The sequence below is a fragment of the Canis lupus genome, chromosome 11, assembly GCF_011100685.1.
Source record: "Canis lupus familiaris isolate Mischka breed German Shepherd chromosome 11, alternate assembly UU_Cfam_GSD_1.0, whole genome shotgun sequence".
Taxonomy (NCBI): Eukaryota; Metazoa; Chordata; class Mammalia; order Carnivora; family Canidae; genus Canis; species Canis lupus.
In genome coordinates, this window is record NC_049232.1 from 64720689 (window position 1) to 64742816 (window position 22128).

Genomic DNA, 22128 nt, shown 5'->3' on the forward strand with positions numbered 1-22128 from the left:
TAAAGTTTTGTTTCTGAAAAATTCTACCTCATCAGATTAGAGACAGTCCTTTTGCTCTTAGCCTACTAAGAACCTGGAAACGTTAGCACCATTTATTCGAGCAAATCCATGCTATACTCAGTGAACACTATTTCCTTAAGTAAGTGCTTAAAAAAGATTTTCAATATCACCATCAAGATTATCAGTCCAGTTTTTAAAATTCATTTTTCAAGAAACTGTATGACATTTCCCTGTCTGTTCTGGCATTTCCCTGAGATTCCATAGTTTTTCAAAGCATAGTGATGCTGACTTAGCAATGACATATGCAAATTCTCTCATTATTCCTCATGGCCATTTTTCTAAGCCCGCAGGCTTAAACTAATTACAAAACAGCAAAGTAGTTCCCGACTATTCTCTCATCTTGGACTTCAGTTTCCTTCTCTTTGTTCTTTTTCACCCTTGGCAGTTAGTATTTTGCGTGGTTGCCTTATCGGAAAGGAGAAAAGTAAAACAGAAGTTGAGTAGTGCTCATTCTATTCGTTAATCTCCTATACTATTCTCAGGAATGGCTATCACAGATCACTCCAAAATAAAATCTTATGAAAAAATAGAATGGCTGTCATTAGATTATTCATCTTTTTGCTCCAACTAAACCATACATCTACAAAACTTTAAAGTCCTTTTAAAAAACGGTCTATATATAAAAAACAAAATGGTCTATACCCCCCCCTTTTTTTTTTTAATATGTTCCACCCTCCATCTATATAAAATAGTGTTTTAAGCTGTGGATCCCTAAATGCCTTTCTCTTTCAGATGATCTAGGATATATTCATAGTCCACATGAAAAATATTCCCTTTCAGACCTATTTTCTCTGTGACATGAAGGATTAAACCCTGAGTTCCACTTACTTTGTATGAACGATTTCAAGACATGAGTCATTTTTTTCCCCCAGGATCTTGCCACTTACACATTTTCAAGCTAGTCTCCCTTGCTGACCAGAATTAATAACGGTTAGACTGGCAGTGTTTCTTCTACCTTCCAAACAATGAAGCAATCAGGCAGGTAGGCCAAGAAATCAACAGATGTTTTGCTTTTAATGAAATGCCAATGTCTGGATGGCCAAAAAAATCCCCCATAGGTTTTGTGCCAGCTTAAAGGCTCTCCTAGGAAAACACAGTGAATATCCTCTATCCAGTGTCCTCCGGCATCACGTCTAGATTGCTCACTGCACTTATTGTGGACTCAGAGGTACTCTTTTACTGCTCATGGCACTGGCCTTAGCTCCACAGCAGGGTTCCCGGGGGGCAGGAACAGCTTCTCTGGAGCCTACACAGCACGTCGATGCTCTGAACACCTTCTAGAGGAACCTGGTTGGGCAAACTGACCCCTGTTTCACTTTTAGCCTAACTAGGGACAATTCCACATTCCTAATTGGAGCTAAAGCATCAGGGAGGTATCGACAGATATCTCAGCAGAGCTTCCCATCTGATGGACTCTGGATGGGTTGCAGCTCAAGCAGCCTTGTCTGCTTACCCCAATGTGCTATACAAATATGTCATTTTCTATGTGTGCTTAGGACAAGAAAAAGGTTCCACTAGTCCACATGCTGTCCATTAGCCTGAACTGTGGCTCTCCAGTTGGGGCTCTTAGCAGAATCTCCTCAATTACCATGTTTTTACAGCAGATGGTGTCCGCCAGAATCATACTTCCTGGCGGAACACTGGTGCATTAATCATGCTCTCTAAATACTCACCGAGGAAAAAACTCAAATGCTAACATTTTTGGTTGCCCAGCACTGTGCCATCTATTCACTTATTTAATCCTCTAACAGCCATCTGAAGAAGGGATAATTATTATTATCCTTATTTTACAGGTAAGGAAATGGTAGCAGAGACATTAATTAACTTTCTCAAAGTCACACAGCTAGTAAATGGCAGAACTGGGATTTGAAACCTGGAGGGCATTTAGTTTTGGTTTTGCTACCGCTTAGCCACGTGACCTCAGGTAGCTCATTTCACTGATCTGGGCCCCAGACACTGCATTTTTGGACAAACATTTATTAAGTATTTATATGCCAGGAACTACAGCTCAATGAAATAACTTGATTTGTGCCTTGTCTGACCGAGAGATGAGAGAAGGTGCATTTGCTCATCATGGTTTCCAGGATACCTGTCACTTACTTCCATTTTAATTTAGTAGAGACTGAACAGAGTGGGTCATTAGACTAACATATTGCTACAAGTTCTTATTAAATTCAGGGTAAGCATACCATTTGGCTGTAAGTAGAGCATATTTGAAAAACTGTACCTTTTTCATAATGGGTTCGAGAAGAAAACTGTTATCAAACATCTTAGAAATGTGACACGTTATGAATGTTAAGTCTGTTAATCAAGGATGATTTCTTACAATAATGTAGTGGTTTTATTTTAAAAGAGAGAGAGAGAGAGCAGAGATCAACCGATCTCATTTTCCCCTTATCTGAAAAGGTCAAAAATTATATTTTTTTTCGTGGTTTAGATTCCTTTATATAGACTCATTGGCAGATGGAAATTTTCTCAATTTGTATTTCTTTCAAGACATCTTCCAAGCAATCAACCTGGAACTAATTCTAGTGTTAGCACAGGTAATGTCTGAATCCATAAGACTGGTAGCTGTCCTTCTGATGAGTTTATTAACTGCCTACAGCCAAAGGCAGCATCTCCTTCAGCATCAATTCCTAGTGCCTATTATTGTACTTGGCACGGCGTGGAACGCACAGTAAATATTTGTTGAACAAATGTTGTAGTGCATTAAATTTGAATTATTCTCCTTAGGTAATTTATCAAGTGTCTATTCATAAAAGCTTCACTTTGGTCAGGAGCTCCCCGGTTGTTCCTAACATTAGACAGCCTCTGTAAAACTGTACAATATGCCACATCTTAAGGAGCGACGAGAGCCTCTTCAGCTTTCGTGGTGAGATAGAGCAGGATACGTGCCCCCGTCTTTGAATCTAGAATTTTCCTTTGGCGAAACTGGCATCACGTGGTCTCAGGGAACGGCTGTAAAAATGGGTAAGCAGTCCTTGATGATCTTCTGCTAGAAAATCCATTTTAGCCTAATGTTTTTCTTACTAAGTTTATAATGTCTCTCTGATTGAGGCACGGAGAAGCTGTGAGGAAGGGCTCCAGAAACTTCGTGGTGAAATCTAGGATTTTAGCAATTCCGGATCAGTTTCAGGATCTGAGCCCAAAGAATAAATATTTCATGAGTTCGTTTCTGCACAGAGGCTCATGACTAAGAGTTTATTCAATCTCTTTCCTGCCTTAAAAAAAATACTGACACAAATATAGTTGTTTTCTTTTACAGCATTCACTTGTAATAAACCTAACAGTGCTTTCCCTTCTTGGTTTCTTACAGATTTTTTTTGTCTCTCATTTCTGCATTCCAGTGCCCACTTTTTGATTTAAATGAAGATTTTTTTTTTTTCAGGTGGATAATGGCATTAACCGACTGGCCCCTAGCTACTGCCGTAAATGCATCTCCAAACAGTATCATATGGGAAGCCTCAAGGAGCAGCAAGACAAAATAATCATTGCCACAAATGTGCAGCTACTAGTTGTGCAGAATAATGTCTAAGGAGCCAGTCTTTGCACTTCAAAAGAGCCATAGCAGACTTGGGCATGAGCTGAGAGTGTTATTTTTCCACTCTGCAGACATCATCCAACTCACCAGAATGAATGAAATTAAACTATTATTCATTCCAGGATGAAGTTCGAGTTAGATGAATAAAATGCATGCTCTGTTAAGGGCAGGTTTTAGACATTCTAATTGCACAAGATACCAGTGTGAGCAGGAGCTGGAGCTGAACACTGGGTATGTGTTCTTGAGGTGATACAGATGAGGACTAATCTATTTTGGTTTTTGTGTTTGAAAATCTCCTCAAATGATCCTTTCTCTGTCCCGCAATTCTTGTAGGTTTTCAAGAAGCTTCTATCATAAACATCCTTAGTTGGCCTCTGAAGCTATACACTGGACCTAATTTTAAGGGCTCGTTTAATTGCCTTGAATATAGATACAGCATCCATTATTCAGCCTCGGAACGAAGCTGGTGGAGCTGTTAGCATAGCAACACCTCTTGCTTTTGAGGTTTCAGCTGCAGAAAGTGGATGTTTAAGCCATTCACAATTCAGTAGGGGATGATTAGGCAGGTTCTGTGGCTTTCTTACAACACGAGCCTACGGGGATGTTCCTCTAATTATTCTAACCCTATTAAGTGAATTGCCTGGACGACAGCAGTTTTGTTTTAAATTCTGCAGCCTTTCCTCCAACATAACCGCTGGCAAGTCTTGGAATACAGTGGGATTTTAGACCTGATAAATTAGAACTTTAATTGTGATTAAGGGTAAATCCTTCCTTCCCTGGCCAATGCACCAGGGACATTCACAAGGTCTGAGTGGGTATTTACGAAGTTGCAGTGGAAAGTTCTCAACAAACTCCCAAAAAAAGAAAGGAAATATGGATGTGAGAAATCACGTTCTGGCTATTTGTATGCTGTCCATATTCTTTTTTTCTGATCTCCAGGGCATCGTATCATGCTGACTGTTACCTGAGCTTCTGGAAGTCTGCTTTCAAAACCCGTCTGGTAAATATCAACTCTTCCCATCCTTCCCTTTCTCCACTATTAAAAAGACTATGCTGACATGATTAATTTTACTTCATCAGTCTGGTCTTTATTAAAGAGCACGGCACAAGAGCAGAGGTTCCAGACGGTTCGGAGAAAACAAAGAACAAATGGTGTTCAAAAAAGATGAAAGGGTACGCAAACTTGCTTATTGAGAAATACAATTAAAATGGAAATTCTAATTTTTACTCATCGGACTAACAAAGGTTTAAAATAATTAGTTAAGGCTGTGAGCTTGCTCCCTGTGGGATGAGAGGCCCTGTCAAATCGCTGGTCGGGTGGGGGGCTTGGGAGAGAGTGTAATTGGGTAGGATAACTTGGGAGGGAAACTGTTAGGCAAAGTCCAAATGAAATATGAACGTACCTTTTCAGCCAGTGCCCCTACCCCCAGGGAGTTTATCTACAGATAGATTTACTCAAGTACATCAACGGAATGTATGAGGGTAGCAGAAAAAAACTGTAATTTTAGAGATTCGGGGCAGCCTAAATGGTCATCAGTATTGATTGGTTAAATACGTACAGTGCTTGTCTATAGGTGGACTAGCCCTAGATTGACACAATGAGATGCTAACGTTTGCCTCTGGGGAGAACTAAGCATCTAGGGAATAAGAAGGTGGAAAGGAGGGGCAGCCCCGGTGGCTCAGCAGTTTAGCGTCGCCTGCAGCTCGGGGTGTGATCTGGAGACCTGGGATCGAGTCCCACGTCGGGCTCCCTGCATGGAGCCTGCTTCTCCCTTTGCCTGTGTCTCTGCCTCTCTCTCTCTCTCTCTCTCCTCTCTGTCTATTCTCATGAATAAATAAATAAAATCTTTAAAAAAAAAAAAAAAAGAAGGTGGAAAGGAGGGACGCCTGGGTGGCTCAGTGGTTGAGCATCTGACTTTGACCCATGGTGTTATCCTGGAGTCCCAGGATTGAGTCCCACATCAGGCTCCCTGCATGGGGCCTGCTTCTCCCTCTGCCTGTGTCTCTGCCTCTCTCTCTCTCTCTCTCTGTGTCTCTCATGAATAAAAATAAATAAAAATAAATACAAAGGTGGAAAGGAAAAGTAACTTAGATATTTTTGTTTGAATTCTGACCATTGGTATTACCTACTAAAATAAGTCAAAAAGCGCAGCAGTTCCCTTTATTGCTGACTTTCTATTTAATCTCCTAATTGTTAAAAAGCCTCCTCTGGTTTGTGTAAGATGAAATCCTGAGCTAGACAAATTGGGAGCTGAGCAGATGCGGTTTCCATTCTCCTAACTCGTGGGTCCCATTGTACCCGCAGAATGAATCCTCAGTGGTTTCACCAGTTCCTCCTTCCACCAGGTCGGCCGTCTACAGATGGGAAAGCATTGTCCACGTTCCGCCTGGACGGTTATTCTCGAGGACTCTCAGACAGAAATATCATCTTTATTTCTTTTCATCTCATCTCAAAAGATCCCCGCTGTGTTTCTGCTCTTCACTCGTTAAGAGTTTCAGAGATGAGTCTTTACATATTGCGCTAACCCTCTTCCATCTGATCTTTCTCTTCGGGCCAAACACCCCTTTCCATTGCTAAACTTAGACCATACATCTCAAGCCAGCAACCTTTAACATAGCCCATTCCTCGAACAAGACTCTGAATTTCTTTGACCTGTCTCTCATGCTAAGGCCTTACCTCTCAAATACTACCAAAAACCGCGACCAGCTAGCCTCAAACATTGTGCTAAGCACCTTGCATACATAATGTCCTTTAATTCCATTTGGGGATGAAGAAAATAAGGCATAGAGAAGAAACTGGACAAAGGACACATGGCTGGTGAATGGCACAGTTGGGTTTCAAACCATGCAAGTTCTAGAGCATTCACATTTCACCTCATGAGAACTGTAGGGCTCTTGCCCTCAACAAAATCACCACTCCACAGTGGACCCGTAGTCGGTCTCTCATCAATGAGCAACATCCTGCCATTTTGCTTCTGCAAACTTCTGCGTCTTCCCCACGATGAGTTCTAATGTTAGCATGGGTCCTTACACTGCTATGTCCATGTCATCTTCTCCAGTGGATGCAATTCTCTAGTCCCTTGCTTCTGGCGTGAGGAAAGCAAAACCATGACAGACTCCGTCTGACAGACTTAGGGGAGGGTGCTCATGTTGAAATTAAAGCCATATAAAGATACTTTAGAATTTTTGTATTCTTCTGCTTCACTATGAACCTACACAAGTGCAAAGCTATGCTGAGTAGATGTATCTAGGTACTTATTATGATGTATCCATTTACTTTTTGGTATCATGCCTACTTAAAAAAAAAAAAAAAAAGAGTTGGGCTCTAAATGAAGAGTTAAAATTGAACCACAGTAGAAGGGCCAACCAGGTAGGAAGCTGTGCCTTTCCAAAGGGAGGTCCTACACCTGGCCATTGTGGGCTCGCCTGGAGACTTCAAATGAAGCTTCCTTCGATCTCACCACCAACCACTTAAAATAGAGCCTAGCAATTTCCATTTTTAATAAGCTGTCCAAGCAATTCTTTGGCTCCCTAATTTTGAGGAAGTTATCCAATTTGCAGAATTATTTAAGATTTCTTTTGCTGAGGCTCAGCTGAATGTCAATTTCCCATTAGTTTCACCTTTTAGATACCCATAGGGCTTCTTAAAAATGTGCTACTTTTCTTGTGCAAAGGGATTCTTTCCTTAACAGCCGCTCACATTTTCCCTCTCTTTGCCCCATTATGCCTTGCCTCAGCATTTGTCGGTTGCCTCCTACAGAGAAATGGCAGAGGCAAATCATCCTTAAGCCTACTTAGGGTATTTACCTGGTCCTTTTGGAAGATTCAGTCAGGGAATTGACTTAGAGCCAAGTTTGGGGAATATTGATCCAAAGGATCAATATAGCTGCTCAGGGAGTTCTTTGATGAGCTCGGATCTTAAAGGACTAGTTAAAAGCTGGAAAGTCAAGGGCAACAAAAAGGATCTATTATTAGTTGTGTTCAGACCAGGACCCAGGAGGCTGGAGTCACTGACCTGGAAGGATGATGCCATATTAACAGGCAAGAAAAAAAAAAAAAAAAAAACCAGCACTCCCTCACTGTCCTTGTTCCTTCATCTTCACAGTTAAGAACCATTTTCAGTGGAAATGGCAAACCAAGAAATGAAATAGGCAAGAGGTTTTTGAAGGCCAAGATAATTGCCTGGCATGATTTCAAATCTTTCAGTCCATATGAATTACATCAATCTGACAACACTGTCAATTCACTGTTAGGAATTCTGAGGGAATCTCAGAAAAATAAGAGAGGATACAAGACAGGTAAGTACCCAAGTTTCAAAAATGCAAAAGCTAAATCTGTTAATTACGGAGTCCCGAGTTTGGTTGTGCAGGCAGGTAATTACTTCTGAAGAAACGACTAGTTTGTGAGCTCTGGGAAAGGAAGCAGTGGATGACCACAAATGAGTGGTTCACTAAGAAAATAATGCTCAATCTCTGCTCCTTTTAAAAGGAGTTTGCTGAATGAATGCAGGTTCTAGACTGCAGCAGGAGGGGGTGAGTAGGGGTAATTAGGCCCCTGGGAAGGGTGTGGGGAGGGGAGGAACAGGGTTATTAGCTCACTGGTGATGATGATGGACAAGGTGACAAGACCACTGATGTACAGGCATATGGATGCTGGTGGTGGTGAGTGGCTTTCCAGTTGGTAACCGGATTTTGGGGTAGTGAACTCTTTAAGTTCATCTAGTAATAGTCTCATGGAGATCTATAGATCGACAGGGTCCCAATGGCGAGATGGTCATCAGTGAGAAGCATTAGAGCACACGGCTGGGAACACGGGCTGGGAGTCAGAACTGCACATGTGATAACACGTAAGCTACTTGGTTAAACCCAAAGCCTGAGCTTCCAAATGTGAGAAAAGAGGACAGCCCCTCCAACACAGAGTGGCCGAGATCAAGTGAAGTGCCACATGTAGTGCTGGAAACACACATCTGGCTAACAGTCCCTGCACGTTAGCACGGATCCATGTCGACCTACCAGGGTTTCTAGTATCATCTCCAGTATCATCTGCCCTGTAGTAACAAGGCTCATCATTAGATCGATGCTTCGAATGGGAACACCGCAGACACACTGGGGAATATTCAGATGATGAAGCTGAAGCCAGAACACAGCTGATGGCCAATGTCCTACTCAAAACGTGACGCCCTGGACTAGGTACGGCTGTTCAGATACCTTCGGACCAGCTCAGAGACCACGTGCTGCCTGTTATCTGGTTAGACATCTCTGTTAGAATGACTGTGGAATAAATCATTTGCTGAACAGACTTTCATTGAGCACATGCTCTCTGTTGGGCATGGGGAACAAAAGCAAATACAATACAAAGCTCCTGCCTAAGGAGTGTGCAGGCTCCAGGATGAGATGAACAAAAGAAGAAGTTTTAATGTAAAGTAGTGAATGCAACGTTGATATAGCAGGGCTTAGGGGAAGGCACAGAGCAGAACATAGAAACTAACCTAGTTTGCAGAGGTGGGGGTAGTCGGAGTCCTGGAGAAAAGAACACATCTGAGCGGAGGCATAAGGGGTGAGCAGGAGTTAGGCAGAAGAGGATAGGAGTGAGAATGTTCTCGGCAGAAGGAATAGTATTTGCAAAGCACAGATGGGAGCAACAGCAGGATATGGTGCATGCCAGGAACGACAAGCAGCTTGGTGGTGTAGAAATTTAAATGGGAGGGTAAGAAATGGGGCGATATAGGCTACAGCAATAGAACGGAAGCAGACAGCAAAGGAATTCCATAGAGAAGGCCTTGGACCTCACCCTGTGGGTGCTGGAGAACCCTGCTAGATGTCGAGCATCAGAATGACTGGGAGGACAATGAGCTCACCAGGAGCCTGGAGTCAAGGAGAACTGAAAGAGCACCTCTGAGGCAGAGGGAGGATGTTGCTGTAAGGTTGGGGTTGACAAGCTGAGCAGGCCTGCCTGGGGACTGCCTGGATATGGGTGGCAACAGGTTTCAGAAGAGCTATGGACGGTGTGTGTATATATCCTTCTTGCAGGTGGAGGAGAGAGAATCAGGCGGAAGTCTCTTCTTTTTTCTCCAGTAAAAGATAAAGAATTTGATTTCTGACATGAGCTAGAATATGACATGGGATATACAGGTTGAAATGTCAGTCTAAAAACTGATAGGAATAGTCTAGGTTAGTGATAATGACTTCACGGTCAACAGCCCTAAAATGGTGCCAGCATGAGAAGACCCAGCATTGACTATGATAGTGAGAAAGGCAGTAGACAGAGGAAGGACCCCTGGAAAACACCAATATTTAAGAGGAAGACAGAAGGAAAAGCTATTACAAAGACCAGAAAAAGTCAAAGAGCTAGAGAACCAGATATCACAGAAACCAAGGGAACAAATTTCAAGAAGCTGTGAGTGAGCGACCACCACCATCAGATGCAGCAGACAGAGGTCCATGAAGCTGAGGGATGAAAAGTGTACACGTCATTTAACAATCAGGAGGTCATAAATATGCATCCTGGTTAGACTTCTTGGTTGCAGACAACTGAATCCACTCGTTATTGAGCCACTCTTCCCAAGAGTAGCCTTATTCTCAGATGAACTTGCTCTAGGTCACCTAACTGAATGCTCACCCTCAGACTTCCAAAAGCTCCCTGTCCCATTATCTATGTCGTCCACCAATGATACTTCTGCGCAATGTAAAATGAAGATGGAGTCCAAAAAAAGCCAGAATAATCTTTATTCCTTGGAAACACATTTGTAAAAATGTATCAATAAGATTAAAAGATTCTGAACACATTTATTTGTAGGCAGCACAGACACTGAGGATCAAAACAGCTGCTAAAACGGAATACACCTGTAAACAGATATCTCAGGGAGGGTTTGGTAGGTGATTGACTCCACTGTGCGGGGCGTGTAGCTGAGTCCCTCCTTCTGGACAGATTCTTGTGGCAACCAAAAATAGACCAGATTTTAGCAATAAAATATCTCAAGAGATGTCAACACATTTTTTTAAAAAAAAGGCTTAAAATGGGCCTACTTACAATTACACGTGTTAAAATGGCGTTTACGAATTGTTTTCGCAAAAAAGACTAATGAAAGATATCTCAAGTCGATCAAGAGGAAAAAAAATGTTTGATTTGTGGCTTGAGGTGGGGGGAAATAAATATTTCGGTACAAGATCTACCCTAAGAGACAACACATTGCTAGCTGGAACTACAAAATGACTGCGCAACACCCATCCCATCCTATTCTATAGGATGCTTTGGCACAACTTCATTAAAATCCTAGACACTTTAATGTGAGCCACAAATGGATCTTGGATTGCATGTTGCTTTTTAAAAGAATGAAGTCCAGGGTGAAAACCAAGCCTCAAATTCTATAAATCCTGACAGTGTGTATTCATAATTATGTCTTCTGAAATCATGCAAGTTAGCAGCACCAATCAATAATTTAAAAAAATTATTCTTGTACTTGAGCAGCAAATTCTATTAAAATGGACGCTATGCATTTGTGATTAGTAAAACTGCTAAGATTCAAAGTGGCTAAACTGCTTTAAGACAGGAAACTCAAAGCCTCCCTGTATGTATGTCACACCTAAGCAGTTACATACTTTATTCAGTTTCTGAAAGGGGCAACTCTCTGTGAGAGGAGGGAATTTTGCAGTTTTCCTAGGAGAGATTTTGCTTGAATGTTAGATCCTCAGACTTAAAATATTAACTTTTCACAGATCACAGATTTGTAGAGCTGGAAGGAGTTTGGCGATCACTCAGTCCAACCCAGTCTTTTCGGATGGGGGGAAAAGGAGGCCAACAGAGGAGAAAGGCTTGTCCACAATCTCGCAGTGGCAGGGGCTGGGCCCCGGAAGCCTCTTCCTCACCCCAGGATTGTCTTGTCCTCAACGCAGACCTATCTTCCTACGTTTTTCTGGTTTTAGTTAGTCCCGTTCATTAAATAACAAAGAAATATCACGTACAGCCATACGATAAACAGACTTTTACTCCAATTTTCAAAATCAGAATGTTAAAATGATTCCTGAGCCTTTAACTACCTTCATTTTATTGAGACTGCGGTCAACAGGAAATCATGACTAGTGATTGCGGTTGTTTGCTAATATTTACACGGACGCCAGGAACATCTTTCAGAACTATTCCTTAAAGACACTTTGCAAACACATCTCTGTGATGCCAAGACACTTCTCATGGGATGTAATGATACTACGATGGTGAATGGAGGTAAGGTGCTTCAGTCTCTCAAAGTGCGGTCATGAGTTTATCTCGATACACCATACTTTGCATTCCTCCTAAGTTCTTCTGGTTCTGGTCGTGGACATAATCGAAATGGCTGTCACCTCCACTGGCTGACGTTTCCCAGTGCGGCCTGTCATCCTGAAAGCATGGCCTGTTTTGTTGGCAGAGTGGATGGTTAGCGGGAGGGATGGGAGAAAATTCAGAGATGTGAGTGAAACAACACAAGCATGGGGGATGGAAGGGGGGAAGGTGGGCAGGAGAAACCACGAGCCACGTGAATGAGGATGGCTTACAAACAAAAACGAATGGATTTTCTAAAGGTATTTTTAAAATCCAGATGCAGGTTAGCTCTCAACATCCAAGTCGAGGGAAGCTGGCTCTGCAGCCATACAACTGTCAGTTCTCTAAGGGCACCCTGGTGATCAAGTGAGTCTGGGGAAAGTCGGGTGAATAGGGGTCCTTTAGCAGGTGCCTCTCAGGGCCGCGACCAAGCTAATGGGCACTGTCAAGGTCTCAGGCAGCGTTTGCCAAGAGTGTTGGACCATGGAGCTCTCTTTTCCTGGGGTAGGTTCTCAGGCAGTGCTTCTCTACCTCTGGAGAGCCTGATAAAGCACAGAACGCGGGGCCCTATCCCCAGACACTGATCCAGCAGGGTTGGGGTGGGTGGGGCAGGGGGTCTGTATCAGCAAGCTCCCCAATGAGGCTAACGCCTGCCAGGAGGGGAGCCGTGTTGTGGCCTCCCACAGAATTCCCTTTGCAAGCTGCTGGGCGAGGGCCTGCCTCAGAAGGAAACTAATGTGACAAGCTAGGCACTAAAAAGCATAAAATTTTGTAAAAATAAGGTTAATAAAAATAGCATTTCTAGACATCTCTTCTGTTTTCTTATGTCCAAAAAATAAACCATCTTTGCAATTCGGAAACATTTAGAGTTATGACTCCGCTGGGCTGACGAGCTTTAAAAAGTGACCCGAATATCAAGTGTTATTGATAAAATTGCACTGTTGCCCTCCAAGGTCCCCCAACAAAAGTGGCAAGAACTATCAAGAATGAATGGCTCTCATCTGCCTTTTGCTCCACATGGATTTATTTTCATCATTCTGTTCGGTACTTTCTCAAGCAGCAAGGCTAGCAACCTCACCAAGAAATAACTTTATGCAAAGTGAATTCACCAACAGAAAGAGCTTCACACATAAACACCAATTAAGACTGATCTAAAATTCAAATCTGAAAAGGAACGTTTGCCTTTACAAAGCTGGCATTAAAACACCCTCAAGCCTAATGAAAAACCCAGCAAGGCAGGTGCCAGTTTACTTGGAAAGGATCGTGGTGGGTTAGGGCAGAGGTGAGGAAACACAGCCCCAGGCTGGAGCCCACTCACCCCCCCCCCAACCCTGGTTTTCGTAAGTTTTATTGGGACGCAGCCAGGCCTGTTCGCTTCTGGGTTGTCTCTGGCTGCTTCCAAGCTACAACAGCAGAGTTGGGTAGTTGTGACAGAGACCACAAAGCTGAAAATACCAGTGATCTGGCCCATGACAGAGAAAGGTTACTGACCCCCGGGTTTAGAAAAAAGATCCACTGTCACAAAAAAGCAAACCCTCCCACCCCACCCCTGAAAAAAGTCCTTTCAAAAAAACCCATAACAAAAATCCCCAAGCTTGAGGCACATTTTTAGTAACTGGATTCTTGGGACAGGAAAATGTTACTTAGAAATTTTAAGTAACATTTCTAACACAAAACCAAACCAAAAATATCTGAGGTTAGAATGACTTAAAAAAAAAAAAAACAAAAAACAAAAAACAAAAAAACAAAAACAAAACAAAACCCAATTCATTTTTATTTCAAAAAGCAGAACTCTGGCAAATCCAGACTCATCACTGGCTTCCTTTGCCTGGCAAATCATTAATCTCTTGCCATGACACGGCAACTCTTAACAGCTGCTTCTGATGCAGACTTTCGATTTGTAGCTAGCTCCAATTCGAGTTTTTGCAGATGAAGGGAGAACTTTCGAGAAAGTACAGCTCTGTGAGCTCAAGCACTTACCTTACATTTGGAGAGTGAGGGTGCCACCGGGGCTGGCTGGGGTGGATATTGGGATGGTACTGAGGCTAGAAACGAAAGACCAAACTCGATTATTCCATGACCTTTTGATTTCAATGGTCTTCATTTACTTTCTCTTTCACTGGCATCCAGCTGAGGGGCCCAGAGATGTGAATGGAAAACCTCTCACTAACCCCTGGCTGGGAGGTGGCTTCCCAGGATGATCACGTTTCCTCCATAACAAAGGCTGGAGGGCAGGGGAAGGCATCTGCCCGGAAAGGGTCCCCCAGAGCACCCAGGACAGGCAATACTCCTCTCCCCCAAGGGAACAGACGGAAGACACCCAAGTTGTGGGGAGAATGACAAGCAATTTCTTTGTTCAGAAATGATTTTTGTCATCGCTGAAAATGACCACAACCGTGCGTAACAGGGACATCTGCAAACCCAAGAGAACTGGACAGGAAAACCAAGGCAACAGGACTGTGGGCGATCCCTTTCTCTCTCGTTTGAGCAGTGAGAACAATTTTCTAAAATGTGATCCAAAACCCGGTACCAAACCTCACCCCCCACCCTGTTGCCACCAAAAACAAACAAAACCCCAAACCACCCAGAGCATTTATTATCCTGAATCAAACGGAAGGAAGAATTTGTCCATTTACAGATGGGAAAACAGACCCAGACTGGTGACTCACAGAAGGACCAGAGGTGAAGACAAGGGGGGCCTGGCGGGTAGCAGGGGTGCCTATCCACCCCTGGCCTGCAGAAGGCGGCGGCCCCAGAAGCTGGGGTGGGGGGGTGAGGAGGAGGCTTCTCAAAGCTGAACTTTCTGTGGGGCACATCAGATCCTCCGGACTTTTAAGTCACCATAGTCCTGCCACCGTTACTCTGTCAAATGCTTCTTCCCCTGCTGTTTTGGTTAATAAGCAGAAACCTGTTCTGTACTGTGGAAAATTCTCGGTAATTCTGTTCATTCGGTTTTCAGGAACCTAAGGTGCCCTCCCCCTCCCTGCTTATTCTGTATTCTAGTGGCCTCTCTCCTTCAAAGATGCCTGTCAGCAAGCTAAGTGTGCAGCCTCCAGAAGGACATGCTAGAGGGAAAAGGATCTGGAGGAAAGATCTCAGGAGCAGAACCTGAGAGCTGACCTCTCTCAGGGAGACGGGCAGGCACCCAGTTTTAGATGATTTGCCCAAAGCTGAAATGCTTCAAGTGTTTTGGTTACGTAGCTGGGCCTCAAATGAGGCTCTACCAGTTGGGTCTTCAACAAAAGGGAATAATCTAGAATAGAAATGGACCTTCTATTCTACGCCTTGTCTTCAAGCACAATCAAACCCGATTCATTAGTGAAAGACCTAGAAGGATATTCCCAAACCTTCCTTTGTCTCCTTTGGTAATTTATTCACACTCTAAAGCTGTCAAGGAGCAATTTTTTTAGTGTTAGCCCAGATGGCTCTCACCAGGGCAGTTGTGTCCGCCTGGGGACAATTGGAAATATCTATGTGCGCTTTTGCTTTTCATGATATTCTACACGATTACCTTTTATCTACTGGGCAGAAAGAGGGAAGCTAAACATCCTGTAACTCTCAGGACAGTCACATAATGAACTGTCCCTCCCCAAATGTCAACAGGGCCCTTATCAAAAACCACAGCGATCCATCCTTCTGTGCAGCTGGCCAACCTCACTGAGCTTGTGGCCACACGGACACAGCCGCCCACCCTCCTTCTCAGCACTCAGATGCTTCCCAATCAGGCCACTTCTCAGGATGTTCTCTTCCTGGTCAAGTCACTCCCAAACCTTGATGGAGCAACACAGAACCTCCAAAACTGGCAAGGTGTAGGGGACCAGTGGGTGCCAAAGACGTTATGAGAAGAAGGACGTCTAGGTAACAGTTTTTGAGCGTGGAGTTCAATGCACGACTGCCTCCAACGTTCACTCTGAGCAGGGAAGGCTCTGCTTTATTTTCATTTCTTTTTCCGTGCCTTCAAGCGGGGATCGTCCACCCACAGCTCTTCCCTTCCCCCCACAGCCAGACGCTGTGACCAAGCCAAAAAGCCAACCTGTGACCAAGAAGACTCAAGAACCTCAAGAAGCCAATGAGATTGAGAAACCTGGCTGTTCCCCTACCGGGTTCAAAGCACTTATTTTTAAAAAAAAGATTTATTTATTTATGATAGACATAGGGAGAGAGAGAGAGGCAGAGATACAGGCAGAGGGAGAAGCAGGCTCCATGCCGGGAGCCCGACGTGGGACTCGATCCCGGGACTCCAGGATGGTGCCCTGGGCCAAAGGCAGGTGCCAAACCTCTGAGCCACCCAGGGAACCCTCAAAGCACTTTTTATGTGTTATTCCTTCAAACTCAGAAGTTCTGCAGGTTGGGAACAGGATTTCAGAGACAGAAGATGATACTGCAAAAGTCTTCTAAAACATACTTTGGAGACCTTGAAAAGATGGCACACATTGGGATCCCACCCCCTCTAAGGAGTTGCTATCGAGAGTAACAAATGACCAAGAAAGACACTAACCAGAATAATGCTCCCAGGTGAATTCCTTCTTACTTGTGACATTCAAAACCAGACTGGTGACAGGAGAAACCTGAGAGCAGTGGCCTTGGACAGAACCCGTCCAGCACAAGAAAAACGTCCCCAAGTGAGGAGGTCATCAGACACGGATGCTGCCTCTACGCACAAACCTAGCGAGGGACACATTGTCAGTGCAGGGCCCCCTGCCTGGCTGCTCATCAGAACCACCGTAGGTGCTCAGAAGCTGTCTGATTCCCCAGACCCATCTTCACAGCTTCTGATTCAATCAGTCCAGGGTGAGGCCCAAGCACTGCTTAGGTTTTCAAAGCTTGCCAGATGGTCTGAATGTACAGCTGCAGGGGGGTGTCAGTACTTTCCAATCAAGAGGATCAGAGAAATCTCTGTGGAGGAGGTGGCTTCTGAGGGGACTCTGGGGGATATTTTAATGCCTGGACAGGTAAGGGAATTTCAGGCAGAGAAACACAGACAAAGGAACAGCAGGAAGAAATTATGGGGCAATGATTAAGGGATTCTCGGAGAGCTGAACATACGATGTGTGAGGAGGAGCTAGGAGGAGGGGGGCAATAAATGGAGAAAAGCAAGTCGGAGCCAGGTTGTAGAAGGCCATGAATGGCCAGCAAGGGCCACCTCCAGATATTGGTGGGTGGGCAGGCAGGGGGTGAGGGCCCATGGAACAGCAGAACACCAGCCAGGGAAACCTATCTCTGCTCCTTCTGTGGGCTCAAGAGGCCCAGCACAATACTTTACAAAGGAGGTTCTGGAAATCAATGCTCCACTGATGTTAACAGATACACTATCCAAAAAAAAAAAAAAAAGTAGGCAGGGAGGTGAGAGGCTAGTTGTTCTGTAGGTCTTTTTTTTTTTTTTTTAAATTAAGGGAAGGGTTGTTTCACAGTCCAATGATTTGGGGAAACAATGGCCTAAAAAAAAATGTCTTTTTTGTAGGATTTCTCAGTACTTTTGATACCCGAACAGGCACTGTGAGATCCAAGAAGGGGAATGAAGGACACGCCATCTCCCAAACATGTGACTCAGACGTCCTTTCCTGGAGGCACATCTCAAGGGACTCATGTTCCCTAGGCCGAGAACACGCTGACAAAACACGGTCTCACTTGAGTGCCCCTAAGAGGTTGTATTTGACCACCCAGAAACTTAAACACATGTCCCAGCTGTTTGCCAGCTGACAATGTTAAGAAAAAATAGGCCCAGCTGAAATGACCAAGAGGGACCGACCAGGGGTCACGGAAGAAGGCTCTCTCCTCTTACTGTGTTTCTCAAAATACAAAAACAACTCTCCCACCCCCAACGCCCCGCCAACCAACACAAAATGTTTTGTTATTGTTTCTTCAAAATCTGACCATAAGCATAATGATGGCACGAGGTAGAGAATTTTGAAACTTTAAGAAGTATTGACGAAAATCTTTAAAAGCAGTATCTCACCTGGTAATTATGGACTTCGGGATTTGTTTTAGAGCTAAAGGAAAGAAGGGAAAAATTGTCATGTAACAGGTGGTAAAGTGGCATCATTAGTCGATTTATTTGACGATCAGAAACAAATCCTACCGACGCTGTTAGGAACTTCCACAAACACCGTTTCTTTTTGGTTATTAGCTGTTTAAATGAACATATGACCCAGGAAACCAAATAGCAACTTCCACTCATCACTTTTGAGCTCGCAAATAGAAAGACGAAGGCATTATTCCAGAATCCTGCTCGTGATGTCATGTTTCGGCGACAGAAAGGAGATCCTTCCGGTTGGACAAGCCAAGGGATTTTATTTCCCATCCCAGGTCCGTGCTGCACTGCTGGGAGGCACCCCGGGCCCCAGGCAGCCCCAGCACCACCCAGCGCCTTCTCCAACCGCAGGAAGACCTACCAGCAGCTCCTGAGCGTCTACCACTGTGGTTCCTGCTGCTACCAACAAGTGCTGTGATCGGGCCACCACTTTGGGACGCTCATGCCATATAAGGCTGTGTACTGGGAGCTTCACATCTGTTACTATTTAACCTACACAATGAGGCTATGAGGTCAATAACTGGTACCACCTCATTGTGCAGATAAAGGAAAGGTTGCCTAAGAGAGAAGGAAGGAAGCCTGCTCGGGACCGGCCAGCTAGTCCGTGGCACAGCCAGGACTGGAAGGGACATCTGCTCAAGCCCAAAGCCCCTCTACGTTCCACAAAGCCAAACTGGCTTCTTGAGGGTCTGAGAAAAGGTTCTGGGCTCCTCGTCCGTGACCCTATCTTGGACTCTTAAGTGTAACTACTCTGGTCAAAAAAAAAAAAAAAAAAAGAAAAGAAAAGAAAAGAAAAACCAACCCCACCCAAACAAACATGGGCAGAGAAGGCTGCCTTTAGGGGTAAAACACAATGTGTTTCACACGCAAGGCTGGCATCTGCCAGGGAAAACCACAAACACAGCACAATCGCTGGGCTACGCTGCCAGGGCAGTGTGCTTGAAATCAAGGTTTATTGCTTCTCCAACAATGAGAGAAACATTTCATTGTTATGAGTCTAGCTTGGGGTCTAAATGGCTCCGTGTTCCAGTCTTCAGAGAGGGCCAGTGCAGAGCACCCGGCTCTGGGCCAGATTCACCTCCAGCTGGATTTCATCAGGAAGGGTAAGTGTTCAGCAAGGTGCTATTTTTCTGGTATCACCTCTGCAGCCCGGAGCACAATTTCATCCCTGGCTCCCATAGCAATCCTACTCACCCCGGGATCCCACAGGCTGTGAAGAGCAATTGAACAGCTGCGAACACTGGTTATTAGCTCATTTGTTCCTAAAGGGTATATTTACGGGTTTTTTTTTTCCAGTGGACATTTTTTGTGTGTGCGTTTTGGTTCCTAATAATATATAATCTCCACTAGATGCTAAAAGGAAAATATAATTTTATTAGGGGTAAACAAACAAAACAATCACTTCCTTAGAAAGCAAAGGGAAGAAATGATCTAATTCACAAGCCCTTGAGAAATAAAAGCAAGACACGCTGACAGGTGGAAAGAGGTGTGACTTACTTTTGGCAAGCTACCTGCCATGGGGATCCTAGAGACAGGCGTGCCTGTGGGAAGGAACTCTGAGACCTCCCCCCTGCCTCAGGAAGGGGCGGGGGTGTGATGCACAACAGCTCCACAGGACTCCGGGGCCCCTTCTTTGGGTGCTGAGAAGTGAACCCAGACTCAAGAGTCAGCTGCTTGCCCCCCCCAACAGAACGGCACTGCAGGTGAAACTTGGAATCAGAGGCACAAGGCTGAGTTTCCAGCTGGGTGACACAGGGGCTGGTTGCGTTCTCTAGCACCCCGGGCCCTGGCAGGTGTCTTGCGACTGCTCGGGGGGAGAGGGGACAGGCGAACAGGCAGGCACCAGCCTCTTTCTCCCCGCTTGGCTCCACTCAGAGCAGCTCTACTTTTGTCTGTGCTAGACACTGGGCTTCCCGCTCAGGTTTCTTTCTAGGGGGCGAAGATCAGAGGCTAAAAAAGTTTAGACAAACACTGATCTAGCCCAACCTCCTTGCTTTCAGTGAGAAAAAGGAGGCCCAGAAGGAAGGCGGAAGGCCCCAGAGCTGAAAACAAGGCTGGGGCAAGGCGGGCGGACTCCTGGTCCCTTGGCCTGCATCTCATCACCAACCAGGGCATCAGCTCCCCACTCCCCCGCATGCCGGGCCCTGCCAACCGTCCGGAATACATGCACAGTCAAGCTGTGCTCACCTCTCAGATCCCCCTCAGCGGCCTGAGACCTGTACCTGGGAAGACCCAGGGACTAACTACACAGGGATCCCAGTGGCTGCAGCGTGGACACCAGGGCCCAAACAGTTACAGCCTGTGATTCCCTAGAGCACGACAGCTGTCCTTCTAAGTCAAAACTCATGCATGCAAACGGTTGTTTCAGAGAGAGAAAAAGAGGTACATGCAAGGTGGGGTGGTGGTTCCCACCTGGGCCACACACTAGAATCACCTAGGAGCTTTAAAAAACCAGATGCCTGGGTCCCTCTCCCCAAGACTGATGCAAATGGCCTGGGGCGTGGCCTGGCTGAGGCCGGTAACTCAAGGCTCACCAGGAGATTCCACTGTACAGCAAAGATCAAGAACGCCTGTGCTGGGGAAGGGGTGGGGCATCGGCAAACCTCACCCTGTGGGCCAGGCCTGGCCCACCTGCATTCGTGGGGTAAGTTTTATTGGATCACAGCTGTGTCCTTTGACTTACATACTGTCTATGGCTGCTTTTGTGTGCCAGCGACAGAGCTGAGCAGTCATGAAAGACACAGCATAGCCTACAAAGTCCAAAGTATTTACTCTTTGGCACTTTACAGGAAGTCTGTTCACACCTGTGGAGGTTCAGGCTTGTGACGTGTTCTTTTGTCTGCACAAAATTCAATAAAGGTGTTTAGTGAAGGTCTTCTATGTTGTAGGACTATAAAGCCTGCACGTCACCGAGCGGATCCGGGATTTGTCCTCGTGGGGCTTTTGCTCAAGAGCACGGCCCTTCTTTCCCATCACAGCCTGCAATGCCATCAGCTCAGCGCGCCATACACATTCCTCTCACCCTTATCACCCACCGTTGTAATGAACAACACACAAAGCTATGCAAACAAAGCGGCTGTGTTTTAAAAAAAAAAAGAAAAAAAAAAACCTCTCTTGGAACATTCTATTGTGTACTTATACCAGGAGAATGGTATAGCCAGGCAGCAGCAGAAAAAGGGGAGAAAAATCATCAGGTGACTCACTCTGTGGTTTAATTGTATTAAGGAAAAAGTCAACATTGCAAATAAAGATAATAATTAGAGAGAAGAGCCGTACCCCAGAGTCTGGGGACACTTACCAGAACTGAGCCGCTATCACCGGGTTGCTTGCTTTAAAGGAAAAACAGAAAGTATGCCATCTTAGAGAGCTGTATCACCGTGTGCCACGCGATGACAATGAGCAGGGTGGCGATTGCTGTGATCCCCAGAGGGGTCCTCACCCCAGGACACAGAATCTTCACCCTCGCTACTTCTTTCTGGAGGTAACGTCTCCCTTCCCCTGCGCCAAGCCCGCCCGATTCCCCCAGTGAACGCTGAGCATGCTCCCAGGGCCGGGGGCTCTCCAAAGAGCAGGGACATTCTTGCTGTCAAGGAGCTCCCAGTCCTGACACAGAGCCAGAGAGGTGCGTAAAATCAAGCGGCATAAGGGGATGATGCAGGCTGAAATATGAGCCTGATGGCACTGGGGAGCTCGAGACAGACACTTCGGGCTGGAGCAGGGCTGTGTCTGTGGAGGGGACCATGGACAGAGCTAGAGCTTCTTCATCTAGACTCCATTTCGTTTCTCAAAGGACATAGCATGGAAAAATCATTAAAAGCTTCACAGAGATGTCAGAACTCTGGCTGGAGAAAATGCCAGTAAAACAGAAGAGGAAAAGAGGACAGAGACTGGGAAGGAAAGTAGAGGAGAATCAGAGAACCCGTAGTCTGGAAGAGCTCCAAAGCCACCCATGGGGTCAAGGGTCATGTCAGAGGCACCTCCTCCCTCTGCAGCGGCTACACCAAGGGGTCCTTCCCTCTGTGCCTGCACACTACTCCAGGGCCTGGGAGCTCAGCACGGTCTTGAGATGGCTCTATCTTTGGACAACACCAATGTAAAGGAAGTTCTTTACTGGAGTGTTTCTGGACAACACTAACCCAATGGACCACAGCAGGCATGAGGCTTGACAGGGAGGCAACGCAGCCCTTCCTCTCCCTGCACT

At 45.2% G+C, this 22128-nt stretch overlaps 1 protein-coding gene across 10 annotated transcripts in view; it reads right to left on the reverse strand.

The window, feature by feature from the left end:
* Positions 1 to 22128, reverse strand: part of EPB41L4B (erythrocyte membrane protein band 4.1 like 4B) — a 126863-nt gene that overhangs the window by 42242 nt on the left and 62493 nt on the right. For 9 of the 10 annotated variants that reach the window (XR_005367134.1, XM_038553049.1, XM_038553052.1 and 6 more), the window contains exons 13-15: positions 21226 to 21256; positions 17853 to 17886; positions 13877 to 13941 (exon numbers count right to left, since the gene is read on the reverse strand). Coding sequence is in view for 9 of the 10 variants with exons in the window: in XM_038553049.1 (XP_038408977.1) it covers positions 13877 to 13941; positions 17853 to 17886; positions 21226 to 21256 (130 nt within the window). In the remaining variant the exon portion in view is untranslated. Of the gene's footprint in view, positions 1 to 10308; positions 11988 to 13876; positions 13942 to 17852; positions 17887 to 21225; positions 21257 to 22128 lie in introns of those variants that run through there. The other variant, XM_038553053.1, reaches the window with a different exon arrangement.